At 31.2% G+C, this 20,549-nt stretch overlaps 1 protein-coding gene across 5 annotated transcripts in view; it reads right to left on the reverse strand.

Moving 5' to 3' along the window:
* Positions 1-20,549, reverse strand: part of LOC115878690 (eukaryotic translation initiation factor 4 gamma 1-like) — an 81,573-nt gene that overhangs the window by 30,176 nt on the left and 30,848 nt on the right. For all 5 annotated transcript variants that reach the window (XM_030895264.1, XM_030895267.1, XM_030895263.1 and 2 more), the window contains one exon: positions 12,627-12,830. In XM_030895264.1, the coding sequence (XP_030751124.1) occupies positions 12,627-12,830 (204 nt within the window). The remainder of the gene's footprint in view (positions 1-12,626; positions 12,831-20,549) is intronic.

Raw genomic sequence — 20,549 nt, forward strand, 5'->3', positions numbered from 1 at the left:
GAGATGAATCCGCCACATAGTTATAGACATTTTTTGTCTTGTTTTTGTCTCAAAATCGTGTTTAATTTTTGCCGCCTTAGTCTGGATACGGCATAAGAGATACGCAAGACAATGATGGCATTACGATTCATTTTAGCAAATTGAATAGCACAATTCTATTTCTCATACTGAATCAACTCTCCGATTGAACTTATTTCTTGTTCATTTGAACGAACTGCATACTCATTTTACGTAACACAGTAAATATATGTTTTTTTTATAAATAACTTTCTTATCTATTGCATTTTATGCCCCTAATTCCAGTCTAAATATTTATGCTCTATTATACAGGGTGTCCCAGAAATAAGTGCAAGTGTTTTAACCTGGGAGTATAGTTCAACACCAGAAACACGCCTGAGTTTTTTTTCGCGAAAAAAAATTGAAAATTCGAAATTTTTTGAAAAATTTTTTGGAAATTTTTTTAGTTTTTAGTTAAAAACATAATTTCTTGATAATATGGCAAAATAGGTATTAGATTAAATTTACAAGAAAGAAAATTCAGAATGGATCCAGTGGTTCTCAAAATTTTGGCGAAAAATCATTTTTTTTTTGAAATTTTCAAAGTAAAATAACTCCGTTATTTTGGACTTATTAGAAAAACGATAAAGAGAAAATATGTTTTTTTTTATCGAGAACTACCACCCCTTCAATTAAATTTTGAGAACCACTGGATCTTTTCTAAGTTTTTTTTCTTCTAAATTTAATCTACTACCTATGTTGCCATATCATTAAGATATTCCGTTTATTAACTTAAATTAATAAAAAAAAAATTTTAAATTCGAATTTTTTAATAACCGAATTTTAGATCGAGAGATATAGAAAGAAATGACAGAAAATTGGTCTCAATCGTTCCAGATCATTCAATCAATCAGTCTTTCGAAAAGAATTACAAAAAAAACTCTAGTATTTTTAAGTCTACAACGCTAGTTACTACTCTTATTAATGATTGGACAACTGAAACAAAAAAGCCTAATACGAAACTTTTATCCGCACCCTGTATAGCATACCAGTTTCAAATAAATTAGAATCACTAAAAATAGATGCATCTAGTGACATAACCATATTTTGATGCTATTCAACAAGTGCCATGTTCCAACCAATATAATTACTGATACATCAAATATGAATGCATTAATTGCATTATGCACAAAAAATAATGAGTCTGAAATTCATTAAACCGTCCGGATACAGTAAGAAATATTTTTACGAATTACTAAGAAAATTACGGAAAAAATCGTCACAATATGGAATTATAAATCGTTAAAAATAGCCAACAAGATTAAATAACAACAGGAGTCGGAAAAATATGGGAGCAAGGGCCAATCGTTTTATCACAACAAACACGGTGACCTATGGTCGTTCACAACAAGTTTTCGACGAAATTTCGCCGAAAATTCAGATAACTCTTCCATTCCGAATGCTTTTTTTCTGTCTGCTTTAATTCCATTTATCGCGTATTCGACACACAAGTCTGGGTTTCATTAAATAAATATACATATATTGGCATTTAAATTAATTTTTCGTAGAAATGCCTAAAGGTAAACGATCACGTAACCTTGTTTCGCTTGTTAGGAATACCGCGCCGTTGTCAGAATGTTCAATTTTTCATAAAATATCTTTGTTTCAGGAATTTAATTCTATGGGTCTCACACAGAGATATGGAAGTGGGAGAATGAGCTTCGACGAGTGCGCATCCAAATTTTTGTCGACGGCAAGATGGCAGACATCTTCCAGGTCTCGCTGTCACTTCCCCTCTTTAATTGACATCTGTTTGTTTTTTTTTTTCGTTTGTGTTGTTATCTAGTTAAAATTTATTATTATCTCAATTATTCTAAACACTAATTCAAAAAGGCTTGTTGTATATTGTCATAGTCATTCTAAGAAAGCTAATACGCCGGGAAAAATGATTAGTTTTCATGTGTAAGTTTATACAACATAATCGTGTTTACAGATGATCCAAAACTGTTTATTTTTAGTTTTCCTAAAGGCGATTTGTAAAAATCGTGATTGTAATTGGGAATGGTCAAAAATAAGTGTACGATGTGGCCATTTAAAGAGGATGTTTTTATTACGTGTTGAGGAAGAAGATTCCTTCTGTAAAACAGTGCACTCTTATAGTGTCCATGAAAGCACAAGTTCAAGTGTACCAGAAATATGTAAACCATAATGTGTTTTACAAACTTACCGGTAACAGTTTTTTTATAATAAAATATTTAGGAATTATTTGGGTTGTTTATCAATATATTAAGACTTGAATTTTGACAAATTGAATTTGTATCAAAATAATTTTACGAAATATAAAATTGATGTTCTATTACAAGATTGAGTTTTTATTGTCGACAAAAACCAGGATAAATACTAATAATAATACCCTTAATAAAATCAATGATGTTTATGTATTATGAAAATATTTGTTAGAGGACATGTTATGTAACAGTTTTTGTAACACAATTTGAAGGGACGAATAAAAAAATAAAACAAAACATATTTTTTCTAGATTTATATTAAAAAATACAAGGTAGGTAATCATCAAAAATAATTATGAACCAAATGTTTTTATGAATATACCTACAACTTGAACAAAAAGTTGTTTAGAACAATTTTTACCAAATTTGCAAAAATTTTAAATTGAAACGCGTAATTCAGTACAAGTAAACATGAAATATTGTAAATACTTATTTAATATCATTTCGAGTGTTTAACGACGAAAAGGTCATCTGTCCGTAGCGTCTTTTGTCAGAATATTCGTATATTTAGTGTATTATATACCAATATTGTACGCAGTTTTGAAACTGATAATTAAATAAATCATATTAATGTTAGCTAACCATAATAAATGATAGAATTTTACTAAATTTAAATTGGCCCCCGTATGGTTGAAAACAGCAAATTGATATTTGATTACTTATAGATTACCACCTATATACAAAATGACACGAAGATCTGGAATATGGCGCCCAACTTGATTAGACCTTCTGCGCATGTTGACGCTCATTCTCTATCCCTTCTATTTCTCTGGTCTCACATCAATCTGTTATCTAAGTCACCTGTCTTATCTACTTAATTTTTTTGTGGTTCCTTTTTATTAGTCCAAGAAAATTTGTCTTTTCAAAGGCAAGTCCATAAGATAAAATGGTTATTCCAGACACATTTTTCCGTTTTTTTCGACCGTACGGTATTTGATCAACACAAAATTTGTGAATTGAATAGAAATTAATTCAAGTAAAAAGTTGAAAATTCAGTAATAAATCCCTTTTTTGCTACCCCAACCCTGTTTGATTCGTAAGGATATCTTACAACGTTGCCAAAATGTGTAAGTTTTCATAAAATTTCAAGAAAATAAAAACCCATAACGTTGAAATTGACTGCAATTTTTGGAGTTTTTATTAAATTTTGAAATATTTATAACGCCTATAAATAACAGAATAAGGCCAGGCAGCTCAAAAAATGAATAATTAACCTACAAAACATTATATCTTCTTAATTGGGTCATATTTGAAATGCTATTTTTGGCTAAGAAAAATGTAACAGACTGTCAATATCAGAATTTACTTTAAAGAAACAATTTAACATTCTGAACAATGCAAAATAAAAATAAATTCTATCACAACCCTGTTTGTTTCCCAATGAAAACACCGTTGTCAGAATGTGCAAATTATAATTAAGTTAACTAAGTTAACAAGGTGGATAATTCTGCAATACAATGACGAGAATACGGAGATTAATAAAGCCCAATTTGTATAATAAAACAAAGCAATGTAATTTAGAAAATACTAATAAAAATTCAAAAGATATTTTTTTAATTATTTTTGTTATCAAGGAATTCCGAATTACATAAAATTTCGACATAATATTTGGATCTTTGCTTTTGATTTATTATCTTTATACTGATAACAGTCAGATGATATTTTCTAAAGAATTATGTTAAAATAATAACTCTTTGAAACAATGCCAGAAAGTTTAAAATTAGAACTCTTTATGATATGACAACAAAAAATTGTAGATCGGAAGCAAAATAAAGTTCAAAACCAAACAAAAATGTAACAACAATCTTTAGAGACCAAATAACTACCTACTACAAAAGAAATGGGATCACATGCCAATTCACAAACGACAAACATGTCGATTTGGTGACTTTAAATTTACTGACAATGAACTGACTTTTTAGGATTTGTTGATGAATGAATTTGAAGAATCTAGGTAACTTTGACCGACAATACTAATTTTTCAATTTCCCAGTATTCATGAGTATCTAGAGAAGAAAGAAAATAGATGATGTGCATCGGAAAATGTTTTGCGATTAGAATATTTCAATATTTCCAATACCTAATTATATGGGATAGTCCTCAGTGTCTACTAAAAAATAAAAACTAAGAATTAATAAATGGTTTATTATTTCAAAAAAATAACAGCATTGTATAGTGTTCTAATCAATATCTTGCTGTATCTGTATTGTTCCTTAAAATGTATGCAGATAGAGTCTTTTCTTCCCTCCACTTCTATCTTTAAAAAATCTTGATTCTTGATGTTATCAAAAGTATCTTGCTTTTTTTCAACCTTGCCATATTGTAATATTACCTAAAAAGAACTTCTGTGGATACTGCGATGTTTCTAGCACATCTTTTTTTCAACAAATATATGTGTCAACCATGCCGTCATGCCTTAATTTTATAACAGAATAATTATGAATCCAATAGAGCATTAATAATTTCTCAGAAACAATCGAAATTTATGTAATTTAAGTCCCACTTAAACGAGATTTTACGACCTTATGGTAGTACCGGCAACCATGACACATGCATACCGGCACCTAACCACAATTTTGAAGAAAACTGACGTGCACGGCCTTCCGAGATTGAATTCCAAATCGACCGCGAATATAATTAATGCATTTAACATAATTTTTGTAAGGAATATCCTGAAATTTACTGAATTAATGCAACAGGCAGCAAAATACGTCTTAAGAGAGTAAAGCCAGAAATCCCTGACCAAAAATCTGAGAAGGTTGATTTCGTAAACGCTCTCCGCAGCTGGGAGGACTTCAACTTTCTAAAAACAGCCAAGATTACGCAAGCGGACATATGGGACTCGCTGACATTAACGAAAAAATGTACCAGCACCAAATTTACCCTTGCTTTTGTTCACGATGGTCCACGATCCCTCGTCCATGGTCTCCATTGCTATTCCTGTCCGTGACCAAACATGTGTCGAACGAAGAAAATAATCCGCCACACACGAACTTGTTTTTTCTCTCCTTAAACGGTACTAGGACTAGTTCTTACGCGACTATCCATTTCATAGTTGAAACTAGAACGGAATCGGCTAACATACGGTACGATCACACATAGAAATCATAGGAGCGATTCCAAATTTAGGCACACATTGAATTTTAACCCGACAAGGTCGTACCCTGGCTTTAGGTTAATCGTTGCTGAACTGTTTGAGGAACTTGTTAAAAAAACGGCGACCGATGACTGGAGGGTCGTTGGATGCGAAGGCACTGATAAAGGAACGGGTTTGAGTATTTGAACGAGTTTGGAATTGAAAAAGATCACGAACCACGTTGCGTACGACCCATGTGGTCGACGCCGACTGCCATTTTAGCGGCGGTCGGGCGGGGTCGGTCGCGAGCCGAACGTCTGCGAAGTTTGAAAGACGTCTGTCTTACAAGGTTGCCGCTGTGTCGAACGTTTCAGAAGTTTCCGTGAAAATAAATGTCTATTTTTTAAAGATTTTAGATTCATTCTAATGAGTCTACTTTATTTTTAATGGCGCTTACTGCCGGTTGGCCTTAAGAAGGTTATTATTTACTTCTTATACAAGACGATAATGCAATTTTATCCTCGTGTATAAAACAATATTTTTTTCCATAACGAGTTACGTTTTAAAAAATATTCAGAAATTATTATTTCAAGGAATTTATTGCGAGTAGAAAAAATATTGTGCTGGGTTGGCGTTGGTTTCTATGTCATTTGACAAATAAATAAAACTGTCTCTTTAGTTGTCAGTTTTGAGTCAATATTTTTTAATTCTCTTTCGGGTCGATTGCTGATTGAATTGGAGCCAGAAATGGCTCAAAACGAAATAAGTGAATTACCAACAGATATTCAGGCTGAGGCGACAAACGCCATATCCAAACTACTTCCATTTAAATCCCGAATAACTTATGAAAAGGAATACAAAAATTTTCAAAAATGAAAGCATTTAAAAAACGTGCGAGAAGAAATAAAGTTTTTAACCTATCCTCGCTGTTCAAGTATCATTTAATCTACTCTAGCGGTTAAAGTACTATTTTATCTATTATTTTTGATAGATTATAAGGCAATTTTAACTGTTGCTATGAAAAAAAAATATTTTTAAATCGTGTAGTTTAAAAAATATTTTTTTTGAAATAGATTTATGACCGGAAACGTACTATACTTTTTTAATATTATATTTCTATAGTTATGTTAAGTTTTATCACAATTTTTAGTAAATAACGCCTAGAGATTAACCTCGCCAAAATTATCATCGACAGTCATTTCTCAGCCGTCTTTGACGCCATTTTTTTCGATCATACGGTAACTTCTTTTGCCTTTGTTTTGTTTGACATTTCACTTGACACATTTTATTTATTGTATGTTTTAAAGTTGGTTTTATGCCAAGTGTATAAATCTGGCAAAATGTTGTGTCTATTGTTGAATTACAGTGAGATTATTGTGAATCTTAGATAGAGGCTTCAAAAATAGTTACTTGCACAGCGTACGATTGTTCCCAGTCAAAAAACAAAATAAAATAATGGATTTTTTCACTAGTAAGTAATTATACAGTATGTCCCCGGATTGTCTTGACAAGATAAAAAACTTTTTTTAGAAAAATGCATTCATCTAAAATGGTTATTCCCGTTTGTAGTTTTCCATATTTCCACGTATAGCCGAGAGCAAGCAGGTTTAATTTTAATGCCGTTTCAGGATTTCAGACCCAAATTTTTGAAAAAAAATCGTTAAATCTTGGTAATAATAGATCAACGTGACAACGCCGCTACTGATAGACGGTAGAAGTGGGATGGTTCGGCTCAAATTGACCCAGATTAAATTTTTTATAATTTTTATTTTGTCGAATTCCATTCGATTTTTTTACGAAACGTATTTCGTTTAACTATCACATTTATCTATTTAAAATATGATATTAAAATACACCAGTAATAACGGAGATTAGTCCCCAAATATAATTTAAAAATAATTGTTTTAAGTTTGTTTAAAAAAATTAAATTTACTCACATGAACTGAGTGAAAAGTATAAAAAATTTGACTGAATCAATTTTAAAAACTACTCTTAAAAATTAAAAGAGTGCATTAAATTGAAAAATTACATTTTTAAAATAAAGAACTATTTAAATAATATGACTGTTATTTGAAAAAACTGTAAAATCGGTATAATTTTGGTTTATGAAATATAAAACTGCGTCACCAGAGAATTATAAAAACTATTACAAAAATATCCCGCATGCATTTTTTATTTGAAAAGTCTAAAATTGAGTGTAATACTAATAGAGCTGAATCACTTGCTCTCTGTGTGGTATTTTAAGCTGTATATATTAAAAAAACTGTTTAAATTTAAAATTCGGCTTACTTTTTTTACGTCCCATCGTCTTAAAACACTACTTAGTACACTTTTTAAGTCATTTTAGCACTAATATTCCTCGAAATTATCTCTATTTTTTCCCCAACTTCTCGATATCACACAGAAATCCAATTAACACACAATTAAAACATTTTTTCCGTATTAGAAATAGAAGCACTACACTACTGGGTCTTTTCTGCGTTTTGTACAATGAAAGTGCGAAATTTTTCTTTTAAAAATAATCCGTGGTCGGCTGCCAACGCCGCCTGTGTCCGATTCTTCGGTTTGCACGGCTCACTCGATGCAACGTGCATGCGTAGATTTTCTAATAATATCCGCGTGCGGCCGCGGAGACACTTTTCGGACGCATTCTTTTCCGACACGTCTCAAAATTTTGAACCTGGGACGGTGGGCTAATAAAATTTCGAAGAATTTATTAGCCCATGGTAGATTTTGATAAAATTTCGATAATTTTATTAGCCATACATCAGACTTATTAATTTTTCTCTTCAAGAGCCTTTCTCTGTTGTCTTTTTTCGAAATCGCATTTTTTTGTATCAAGCTGTGGGCTAATAAGAAATTTCAAATTTTATTACACTTTGTTTTTTTTCTCAGGTAAGATTTCGACAGACGATGACAGAAGAAAAGCAGATGACGTCCCATACCAATCTATTTATTTTTCTAAAAAAGTTTCTAATATTTTTTAAGTTAACTATGGATGGGTTTAAATATAAATCCGTCATGAGTCATCTCCTGCTGTTTTTAACCAGTTTTATTGGTATATTTCACAAATGACAGTTCATATTTCAATTTTATTGATTTGACGGAACGATGAACGACAAACGGATGCCGATGCGTATGAACTCGCCTTTAGATTTTTGAGGCTTGTCAAAGTCTTGCCAAATTATAGGTTATAATTTTGTGTCAACTTATGTCAAATACCCTGCGTTTTGGAAGATGATGCATTTTGATTCGTGTTATTACGTGTGTTTTGTGTCTTTTGAAGTCAAGTGGAGGAAAAATCGAGTGAAAATTAACTGTAGACCCAGAGCACAGTTTATAGTTAATACTCGCTGCCCAGGCAGAAAGTCTTATACACCAATAAATTTACCATCAATAAAGTTTGTATACCATCTCGTCGTTGATAAGTGCATCTCGTATATGCTACAAGGATCGTACTAAACATATACTACTGGAGTAGCTGTAAAATATCGACATCACACGATAGGTAAATAACATGGTACAAAGAAAACAAGGTATGATCGATAGCGGCTCCAATTTCGTTAAGTTTGCGCATACCACCTGTGACGTCAAACGCCATACAAAAAAATATCCATGCCACTAATAAAAAAAGACCTAAAATAGGGAAGAATTAAGAAATAACCCCAAAAGTTATGTCAATCATCGAGCTTGACATTTGAAAAAATATTTTCACATTTATTGTGTCATCTGTTTGACAATATTTTGACAATTTGAAATTGGCGCGCGGAACTTGCTGACCAATGGTGCCGTTTATCACCTGTGACGTAGTGACCAACCTGCGCAATATCATACCTTGTATTCTTTGTATCATGGGTAAATAATGGATTTTAGTACTGCAGAAAAATAATGTCAAAAGGTACTGGTTTAAAAAAATTAAGATTAAGGTTAATTAATCAACCTTTAAGGTATAAAATTTGGTAAGTGTTATTATTAATAAAATAGTTTGTTTTATTTATTCCTGTGGAATATTACAAATTTGTATTTGTACAGGGTGTCCCACTAAGAATAGCTCTCGGCTGTATCTCGGAAAGTATTAGCCGTAGCGGCTGCGGAAAAAAATATTTATAACTAAAGAGGCTATGAGAAATTGCTGGAAATTATTTTCAAGTGTGTAGAACGACCGCTAGGGGGCGCAACTGCAACAAAAAATAAGAAAATGGAGTTTTTCACAATAAGTAATAGCTTCTTAATCTTTAGAAAATTTTGAAGATTTTTTGTTAGAGCCATTTTCCCCTATCTACCAAAATAAAGTGGTGGGGGAAGGTTAAATCTGTTTTTATTTAAACATTAATAACTCTGGACTGCATGATCGGAATCCAACAAGCGAGGGCTCGTTTAAAAGAGCGTTTCTTACTCTATATTATACCATATAAACAATAATAATAAGCTTTTGGACGTAGACGCTAGGGGGCGTTGTCTTATGATTTAACAAACATTGCGCGTTTATTCAAAAAAATTAAATACAATAGTATATGTAATTTTAGCTAATCGGAACGAGTAGAAAAAGCTTAAAAAGTCAGCGAAAACCGCTTCTTGATATCTTCTTTCAAACCGAAGATATTAGCAAAATTATAATAAATACCAAAAAACACGCTCTTAATTACCTTATTTTTACAACACAGTATCAGTAGCCCTCTTGATTATGCCCATTCTAACAAAAAATAAGATAGAAACAGTTAGTTTATTTTAAAATCGACGAAATACCAGAATACCATAATACCAGAGATATTAATATCTAATAATTAAGATATTAATAACAGTGGACAAGAAACGATGATTCGGTGAAGTTATGGTAGGCTTTGGAAAAAAGGTGCTTTTGACGTAATAGTATAAACATCAAATTGTTATTAGATCAACATTTTGATAGTCTTAGCAGCAATAAAATACTAAATCACCACAATACACCAAAACACTTTTACTTTTACACTGGACTCGCGTTTCGCTAACCATGTTAGCATCATCAGCAGATGATTATAAACAGTTTATAATCATCTGCTGATGATGCTAACATGGTTAGCGAAACGCGCGGTGTATTGTGGTGATTTAGTGTTTTATTGCTGTGTAACACCAAAGGTTCCAACCCTCAACTGTAATCAGTCTTAGCAGCGTTTTTTATATTTTGATTGCGTTTTCAAAATGCCAACAACTTCAACTACTTCAAATAATAAAAGCAATAAAAAACGCTGCTAAGGCTATCAAAATGTTGGTCTAATAACAATTTGACGTTTATACTATTACGTCAAAAGCAACTTTTTTCCAAAGCCTACCATGACTTCATTGAATCATCGTTTCTTGTTCACTGTTATCTTAACTATTAGATATTAATACATCTGGTATTATGGTATTCTGGTATTTCGTCGATTTTAAAATATACTTAACTGTTTTTATCTTATTTTTTTGTTAGAATGGGCATAATCAAGAGGGATACTGATACCGTATTGTAAAAATAAGGTAATTAAGAGCTTATTTTTTCGTATTTATTATAATTCTGGTAATATCTTCGGTTTGAAAGAAGATATCAAGATGCGGTTTTCGCTGACTTTTTAAGCTTTTTCTACTCTTTCCGATCAGCTAAAATTACATATACTATTATATTTAATTTTTTTTTAAAAAACGCTCAATGTTAGTTAAATTGTAAGACAACGCCTCCTAGCGTCTATGTTCAAAAGCTTATTATTATTGTTTATATGGTATAATATAGAGTAAAAAACGCTCTTTTAAACGAGCCCTCGCTTGTTGGATTCCGATCATCCAGTGCAGAGTTATTAAAGTTTAAATAAAAACAGATCTAACCTTCCCCCACCACTTTATTTTAGTAGATAGAGGAAAATGGCTCTGACAAAAAATATTCAAAATTTACTGAAGATAATGAAGCTATTACTTATAGTACACCTTATCTAGGCAAAATTGTGTAAAAACTCCATTTTCTTATTTTTTATTGCAGTTGCGCCCCCTAGCGGTCATTCTAAAAATTTGAAAATAATTTCCAGCAATTTCTCATAGCCTCTTTAGTTATAAATATTTTTTTCCGCAGCCTCTACGGTTAATAGTTTCCGAGATACAGCCGAGAGCTATTCTTAGTGGGACACCCGGTACATAGGTAAGTTATATTGATAAATATAATAATAAATGCGGGAAGTTTCTTGAAGCTTGAAAATAAGAAATAGTTTTTTTTTGTATGTGGTGTTTTGTTCATGTTTCTTTTGTATTAACACATACCGTTTTTTTAAATAAAAGAACTCGATTACATTTTTTCACTTTTATACAGTTTTTTTTTCACAATATTTTGAAATAATCACTTGTCAGTCAAATTTTAAATGTATTAATTTCCTGCTATGCGTTCCAGTTGTACCAACTTATTTCTTTGTAAAATAAAACAAATTACTTTGAAATTAAAATGACAGACACATCTACCACTGTCAAGGATCTTGTCGTGGGACAGACTATAGTCCGCCCTAAACCTTTATATTTTTTACTTCAAAAATCATATCTATGTTTTTTCTTTAAACTGCATTACTGAATTTGACTGTGGGCTAATAAAAAAATTATTAACCCACAATGAACTTAGTATTTCATAATATTATAAGAACACTTTACCTAAAATATGAATATCCTACAGATCTAATCGTAGACTATCAAGAAAATTTACTAGGAAAAAATCAAAGCGCCAATAACCTTTCATGAATAATATTAATCCACGGTAGCATTAAGTAAAATTTTTAAATTTTTATTAGCCCACACTAGTTCTCTGTGTCTTTCACCCAAATCGCATTTTTAAGTATTCTATGCACTACAGATTAAACCACTAAAACAAAGTATTATCATGAATCAAAATCCTTATAAATCAAGACTAAAAACACATTTTTTTAAAAATACATCATCAGTTACTATGAATAGATGCTGGTTTCATAAAAATCATTATCCTAAATTTAAACGTAATGTATATTATTGCTATTTATCTTTCGAAAAACGAGGTCATCTCCGACAGAGCTATTTTTTAAAGAAAAAAAAACGCTAGACAGACGTACGTAGTAAAACACAGGATGAAAATAAATTAAGTGCGAAAAAATTCGGAAAATGATTGCTTTTCAAGAATAATGCGATACAATATACAGAGTAAAACAGTTCTAAAGATATTAACAACGGATGGATAAAAGAACACCTAAAATAAACAACAAAAAATAGAAATAAAAAAAATTAAAAAAGGATTTTTTTCAACTTACCATTATTCGATATACTGACATCTGGAGCCTGTTGGGGTTGACTTTGGGGCTGTTCCGGTTCACTGGTTGACAGTTTCTTCCCTTTCTTTTCGGCAGATTCTTTCTGCGTTTCCTTAGCCGCGACAGGTTGGTGCGCCTGTTCAACTGGGATAGGGGCACTGACGGGTGTCTGTTGAGGCACTACATGTTGTTTCTCTTCTTTAACTGAAAACCAAGAAAAAACATACACATTATTAAATCCTTTTAATAAAAAGATTAAGGAAGGACTATAATGCTATCTATGTATTCATGCATGGTCGACGGAAAGAGAACTCTAGGATGGGGATCCTTGACAGTTCTGTTTGACGATTGATTTGAGACATTTGAATTTGATTTCAAAGGGTATAGCCGGATTAATATGAGAAATCTGCCCCCGCGGCTTTTTTGACTCGCACTCAGGGGATCGATTTGGTATCGAATCAAAATAATTCACTTAAATTTTTAGCTAACCAAACGGTTTTCGAGATTTTCAAAAAGAAATGTTTTTTCAATTTTATTTTTATTTTTATAGTAAAATTCAAAACTAATTAATGATATTTTTTTTCTAATTCTTAGAAGTCTGAGACATGAAAAAATAATATGATCATGATTCTTATTATTTTAAATTTAATTTTTTTAACCTTTGTGAAATATGTCACTCACTAAAAATCGTCAGAAAATGTCTTTTAGGCTCCTTTACACTGAGGAATTTTTTAGAATTTTTTGAAGTGGTGGAAGAATATGAAAAAAATTAAAAACTCACTTTTTTTCTAAAATCTTGTGTTTTCACCAGGGTTGGCATGATTTAAATCAAGTGATTTTTTTAATTTTAATCAGGTGATTTAAATAAAAAATCAACTTTTTTAAAACTTTACAATAAATCGAAAAATAACTGTAAACGTTATAAAAATGTGTCCTAGAAAACTATAAAAAATATTTCTATAACATATATACCTTATATCTATTCGTTAAATAAAATGTTACACTTGCTATTGTAACGTTTAAATGCGTTTAATAAATCGAAAAAAAATTGTAAATGTTATAAAACTATATAAAAAAATGATTTGTATAACACATATACCTACTACATATGTATTCATCAATTAAAATGTTGGACCGATTTTTGAAGTAATTTCGTGTGAATCCATTACTCTTCTAACTTCTAAAGGGTAGAGATTTATTTCGAAATTTATGTACAAGTGACAAAAAAATGCTGTTCGAATACATTTCATTCGGAACCTCTAGTGCAGAAAAGGGTTCTTTTGATGTTAGACTATATCTTCAAATCGTTGTCAGAAAATATGCTGTTTTATATTTCTTTATTTTACACTTTGACAATAGATAATACTAATTTGATTCTCGACTTAAGACTATTTCCGAACAATAGTGTATTGTGTAAGGAGTAAAAATTAAAAATTATACTTTTTTGACGAGGTTGTACGTACCAGCGTAAACAGGCAGGCACAAAAGTACATTTTTACTCTGAGTAGAATATACTATATTTTTACAAATTAAACATTACAAATAATTTTTTGATCAATTTCAAACTTTGCAAATAATGTAAAAAGTAATGCCTTGTAAGTAATTGAGTAACAATTTGTACACTCGTTGAAATTGACTCTTAATATCAGTTTAGTAATATATTTTTGTACTTTTGTGCTTAGGCGTAAAAGTGCTTTACTTTTATGCATAGACGTTGAAATGACAAAAATTAAAGCTCTTGTGGCATTTCAAAAAAAAATCCTTTTGATCTGATGCGAGCGACTTTTTTTGCGGAATATATTGGTGACCGATGAGGGAAAAGACACGCGACGTAGAATTGTTGATGTTGTCAGTATTGGGCAGAGTTATGAATATTACCATTTAGGATAGGACTTTAATTGGAATTAAGTCCTAATTATTTGGAAATCCGATTTAAATAACGTTTTCTATTGATTTAAATCAAAAAAATCTGATTTAAATAAAAAAATAATTTGATTTTTTAAAAAAAAATCATGATTTTTTCCAACCCTAGTTAAACTAACTTATATTTTCGTTTAGTTTAAAAAAGTGCGTTGGAAAATATTTTTTCATTAAAAATACATCCTTGCCAGAAATAAATATAAAGATTATTATAATAAAATGAGTCCGAGAATATTTTAGAAAAAAATGAGTTTTTATTTTTTTTCATATTGTTCCACCACTCCGATTCTAAAAAATTCCTCAGTATAAAGGAGCATAAAAGACATTTTCTGACGATTTTTAGTGAGTGACATATTTCACAAAGGTTAAAAAAATGAAGATTTTAATTTTCTTTCCTTCGCTAAAAATCGGCTTTTCGTTTAAGAATCATGATCATATTTTTTCATGTCTCAGACTTCTAAGAATTAGAAAAAAATCATCATTAATTAATTTTGAATTTTACTATAAAAATAAAATTGAAAAATCAGTTTTTTTTGAAAATCTCAAAAACCGTTTGAGTTAAAGAGCTAAAAATTTAGGTAAATTATTTTGATTCGTCACCAAATCGATTCCTTGAGTGCGAGTTAAAAAAGCGGGCAGATTTCCCATATTAATCCGGCTTTACCCTTTTGTGGATTTGTCAGCCTTTACTGAGCTTATTTTATGTTATTTATTATTTTACTACTGATAGTTGTTTAAAGGTAGTAAATCTAGAAGGAAATTGTAGCAGAACTTAAATAAACAGTGACACTATTGCGATTTATCGAAAAAGACTGTAAAATCGCCTTAATTGGGTCTTGTGCAGAACAGGTCCCCACGAATTCGAGGTTTTTTTAATTTTTAATGTGGATCCCATAGTTAATGGAATAGTTTAAAAGAAAAAAATTGTTGGATGAACCACTTTTTCTACGAAAAAAATAATTGAAAATTCGAAATTTTCACTACATTTCAATGCGAAAACTCCCTATTATAACCTTCATAAAGCCAGTAAAATACAAGGTTATGCACAGTGTTGCCATACTCACCGTGTAAAATCGACGAAAACGTTCTACTTTATATTCGTTTTTTTTACATTTAGTACGTACTTTAAGAACACGAAAAATTAAAAATATAATAAACGAGGCAAAACAAAAAACACTATAAAAATAAATTGACAATAAAATCATTACACAGTATTTAGCACAATTGTTTAGTTATAATTGTTTAAAAATGTATTTTCCCGGATTTGTTTAGTAAGATTGAATCGATATGATTTCGGAATTCCAAACACTCCCACCAAATAAATTGGTCTATATCGAATATATTCGGAGATAAAGGGAGACTGCATACATATTCGTCACAAGAACCTAAATCAAATTCGTATTAAAAAAGAGAAAAAGGAAAAAAAACAAAGTGAAATAAGAGTAATCAAAACACGCGTAAGAAATTACTCTATTTATCTAACCTAACCAACAATCTGACCTAACCTAACCAATGCATTAACACCCCCAAATAACCAGGCTAACCAATGCATTAACACCCTCCAAATAACCAGGCTAACCAATGCATTACCACCCTCCAAACAACCAGGCTAACCTAATTGTGCCTAATGACAAAACTTCATTGATTACGCGTCGAAAAATAGTAGAACCTGAAAAATCCGCAAATTTTATTTCAGAAATTGCTTTAAAATAATCCACACTAACGAATAAGCTACTAGACAGCGTTCAATTTTTGTTGCACTAAAGTCATAACTTACCGTTTTAAGTCCCTCCACAACGTCAACTTTATTTCAAAAGAAAATCATAAAATAATTTTATCAACGTCGCAAATTCAATGCGAAGGCCATAGATGACATACCGATGATCGATTAACTGTCAATCGAAAAAGTCATAAAATTGCTGGCTTGAGATGATGTAAATAAATATATTTTCTTAATTTTTATGCTTACAAAGAAGATTCGTTACATTTTTGTGCTTAAATTAGGTCATTCCACGTCTATATAAAGTAATAAAGTGCTAATACGTGATGTTTTTACTGAATCCGTGTAGAAAATTTTACATATTTACTGTCCGTCGCCTGTACCTAAAATACGTTTTTTTGCCGCTTTTTAAAGATAAAACACATTCATCCAACAATTTTTATGCTTAAAAATGTTCAATTTAAGATAATCTTGCAAAAAAATCCCAAAAAGTGTTAAATGCGTGGGGACCTATTGTGCACCAGAGCCAAATAGTTGGTTGTGTAGCATGCGGTAGATCTCGGTCAAAAATCGAGAGAAATAATAAAATAACTTTTCGCTAGTAAGTGGCTATATAATATACATACGTGTAGTAAACCGATCATTTATGAAATTCACTTAAATTAACTAATAATATATTTTTTCTTGCATTTTTGCTTTTATTTACTACTTGTCAAAGATTAGATGTCAAAGAATTTAGATACGTTAATTTGATTTACCCATAGACTTAAAATAAAATATAGACTGAGCATCTCATTCATAAATAGCTGGAACATGCGGTCAGACACTGTCTTGTTATTGTTGTGTTATTGTTTTAGGTTATAACGAGTGCGACACGAGCGATAGATAGGTTGTCTCTGTCGTAACGGTCGTTCCCTGACGACTCTGCCGAGAAACACCTACACTGTCTTTCGTTTCTCAAGTACACCTGAACTCTCCGTATCATAGCCGGGTAATTTTTTTCTTTTAATGAAGCTATAATTAAATTAAAAATATATCGTATTTAAACTTGTTTATATTTTATTAAGATTTAGGACAGGTTTTTTAAATAAAACTTTAGAAAAAACAATTTAGAGTCCAAAAAGGATAAAAATAATAAAATACACGTTATAGAAGAAATTTTATAATCGAAATTAGGTAATTTTTGAAATTAATAATAAATTATTAATTTTAGTCAAACATTTACAACCCCTAATATTAATCAAAACAGGATCTATTCCACAGATATAATAGAATCGGCGACAGGGAGAGAAAAAAAAAATATGATTGTTGTAATTTTTTTCTGGTTAAGTGATGTCTTATTATGTAAATTAGAGAAAACATAAATCTGTTCCATTAAAGCAAGGAAGGTGATAGGAAGTGGATAAAATAAAAACTACATTTATTTAACTCGGTACTGTCTTTATTATACCGGGTGCGTCTCAAAAGTGGCTCATCCCCATAATTTTTTTATATTTTCAAATAAAAAAACAAGATTTAGTATGTTAGTATATGAAATAAATTAGGATTGATTGACGCATTCAATTGTTTTTGGTCACTTCCTGTTTCACCGGAAATGACTATAACGGCACCCTCGGTATATTTCTACTTTATTCGATAGAAAATGACACTCTGAATAGAATGACATATCATATGTCAACTTTTGACATTTTCGCATATGGTTTAATTGTAATTGTAACACGCGGTTCATAACGACAATTTGACTCGAAATACCAAGTGTGTGGTATCAATATATTCATAAAAAAATGCTTTTTCCAAATATGCTAATGAGTCACCCTTGTTCCATTTGAAAAAATTGACATATGTATGATTAAAAATACGATTTGTACATCTTTTAACCGGCCTAGCCAAGACACGAAACCTATTAGACGATCAAAACTATTTTTCCAAGGCTCCTTGATTAAAACTTAGTGGATTGAAAAAACTGGATTGAAATTTAAAATAGGATATGTTTTTAAGCGACAATGTCAAAAGTTGACATATGATATGTCATTCTATTCAGAGTGTCATTTTTATCGAATAAAGTAGCAATATACCGAGGGTGCCTTTAAAAATCAAAAGATGTAATCATTTCGGTGAAACAGGAAGAGACCAAAAACAATTGAATACGTCAATAAATCCTAATTTATGTCATATACCTACTAACATACAAATCTGTTTTTTTATCTGAAAAAATAAAAAAAGTTATAGGGTTGAGCCCCTTTTGAGACGACCCGGTATATTAAAAAATATTGTTTCATAATGTAATATCATTTTAAAATTATGTTATTTATTTATGTTATTTTTTATTTATGTTATTTTAGATTCTGAAGATAATTTTAGAATAAACCGGAATATATTTTTAATAAAAACATTATTAATTATTAACAGGGTTATAATTATGATTTTGTTACAATGTAAGTAAGTAAATAATGTAATGTAAAAGAAAAAATTCAGATTTTACATTTTACTAAAATATTATCTAAATAAGCGCCTTTCTACAACAACGCCACTGACTGCCAATGGGTAAATTGAGAGTTGCCTACCGGTCAAAGTCTTTTCAAGACTTAAATGGATTATTTAAGTCAAATTTCTTGCAAATTTGGCACTGGCGAACCATATTTTATAGTTTTTGAACAGAAAAAGTCAATAAAATAAACACTTAAGGACTACAAGCTAAGAAAATGCGTTAATACAGCCGGGGAGATAGCGGCAACAAAGCTTTACCGCACACGTGCGACACGTACTACAAGGTAATAAATGAATGAATAGGCTCCCTCGCCTCTAATCGGTGTTGTCATATTGTAAAGAACTTATCCTTATTAAACAGTATCCGACTTATAATTTAGTAGTATAAGGACTATTTAATACATCTATGGAATATTAAAATCTACTTTATTAAACTGTAGTATTAATATCTCAATATATGTGTATAACAAGAAAAAAAAACATAGGCTGGATGAGGAAGGCTCGGTCGACTGTACCCAGAAGTAAACATGTGTACAAAAAAGGTTGTTTGTCCGCGTTGAGATGTAAATAGTGTAGTCTATATTTTATTTTAAGTCTATGGATTTACCAGATTTACCTGCTTCAGTAGCGTATCGGATGTTTGTGTTAATAAATAATTATTATAATTTATCTATTTTTATTAGAATTGTATATTTTTATATAACAATTTTAATAACTACCAACATTTATTCACAAATTAAAATAAAACAAAACAATTATTGAGTCTACCCTACATCATATTTTTACACGTTTTGAATAAAATTAAGACGGCACTGATAAACCGGAATTTAAGTCGGCCATTTTAGAGTCCCGTCGCCGTCAATCTAAGTGCGGCGTTACACGGTCCGTTTTTGCGACATCCCGTTTTGCAGGATGCCGCAGAAACGGATCGTGGCCTCCAATTATACGATCCTGCAAAAAAGGGTTCGTGCAGCTACTACGCACATTTTGATATTGTGTGGCAGACGCGAAGGAACTATGTCCCTTTCAAAATTAAACATTGTTTTATTACTTGAAGCTAAAAATTTATTACGAGAGCCGAAATGCCGTAAAACCTGGGTTCATCCTTTTAATTCCGGGCGCGAAAGAAGACGAAGATTCGAAAATTTTATTCTAAAATTCGAAAGTACAATGATAAATTCTTTGGCTACTATCGGATGTCTCAAAAATCTTTTGATGTATTGCTTGAAATATTGAGACCCAGCATCACGAAACAAAACACAACAATAAGGATTCACCCATGCCCTTTGTCGTGCATCTTTGTTGGAATATTCAGGGTTTGATTTGTCCCAAGGAGCAGGTAGCCCACGAATTAGCTCGATAAATTGGTCCGTATCAAACATATTTTGCTTTTCGCGATCAAAGCGGCATACCGCAGAAACGTACCGTGCTACAGTTTACATTCAACTGACTGTGTCGTCACAAGGTTCCCGCATCCCGCAATCCTGCATTGCGGCAGCATGTCGCCGCATATCCCGCAAAAACGGATGGTGTTACATCTGCCATGCCATCTCATGCGATATTGCCATACCGCAAAATGGGACCCGCAGTGCGGGACCTGCAAAAACGGACCGTGTAACGCCGCACTAAGAGTTTTAATATGCTCCTCCCTTAATAGTCATCATGCAATAATCATGCGCATTGAAAGAAGATCCTATATTTTTAATAGCCCTTTAAATTCTAGTATTGAATATAAATCGAACATGTCTCCATAGCGCAGTGCGTAGAGTTTCCGACCACGAACCGATTATTCATAG

Source organism: Sitophilus oryzae, unplaced genomic scaffold (genome assembly GCF_002938485.1).
Source record: "Sitophilus oryzae breed Bouriz unplaced genomic scaffold, Soryzae_2.0 scaffold_1521_pilon_pilon, whole genome shotgun sequence".
Taxonomy (NCBI): Eukaryota; Metazoa; Arthropoda; class Insecta; order Coleoptera; family Curculionidae; genus Sitophilus; species Sitophilus oryzae.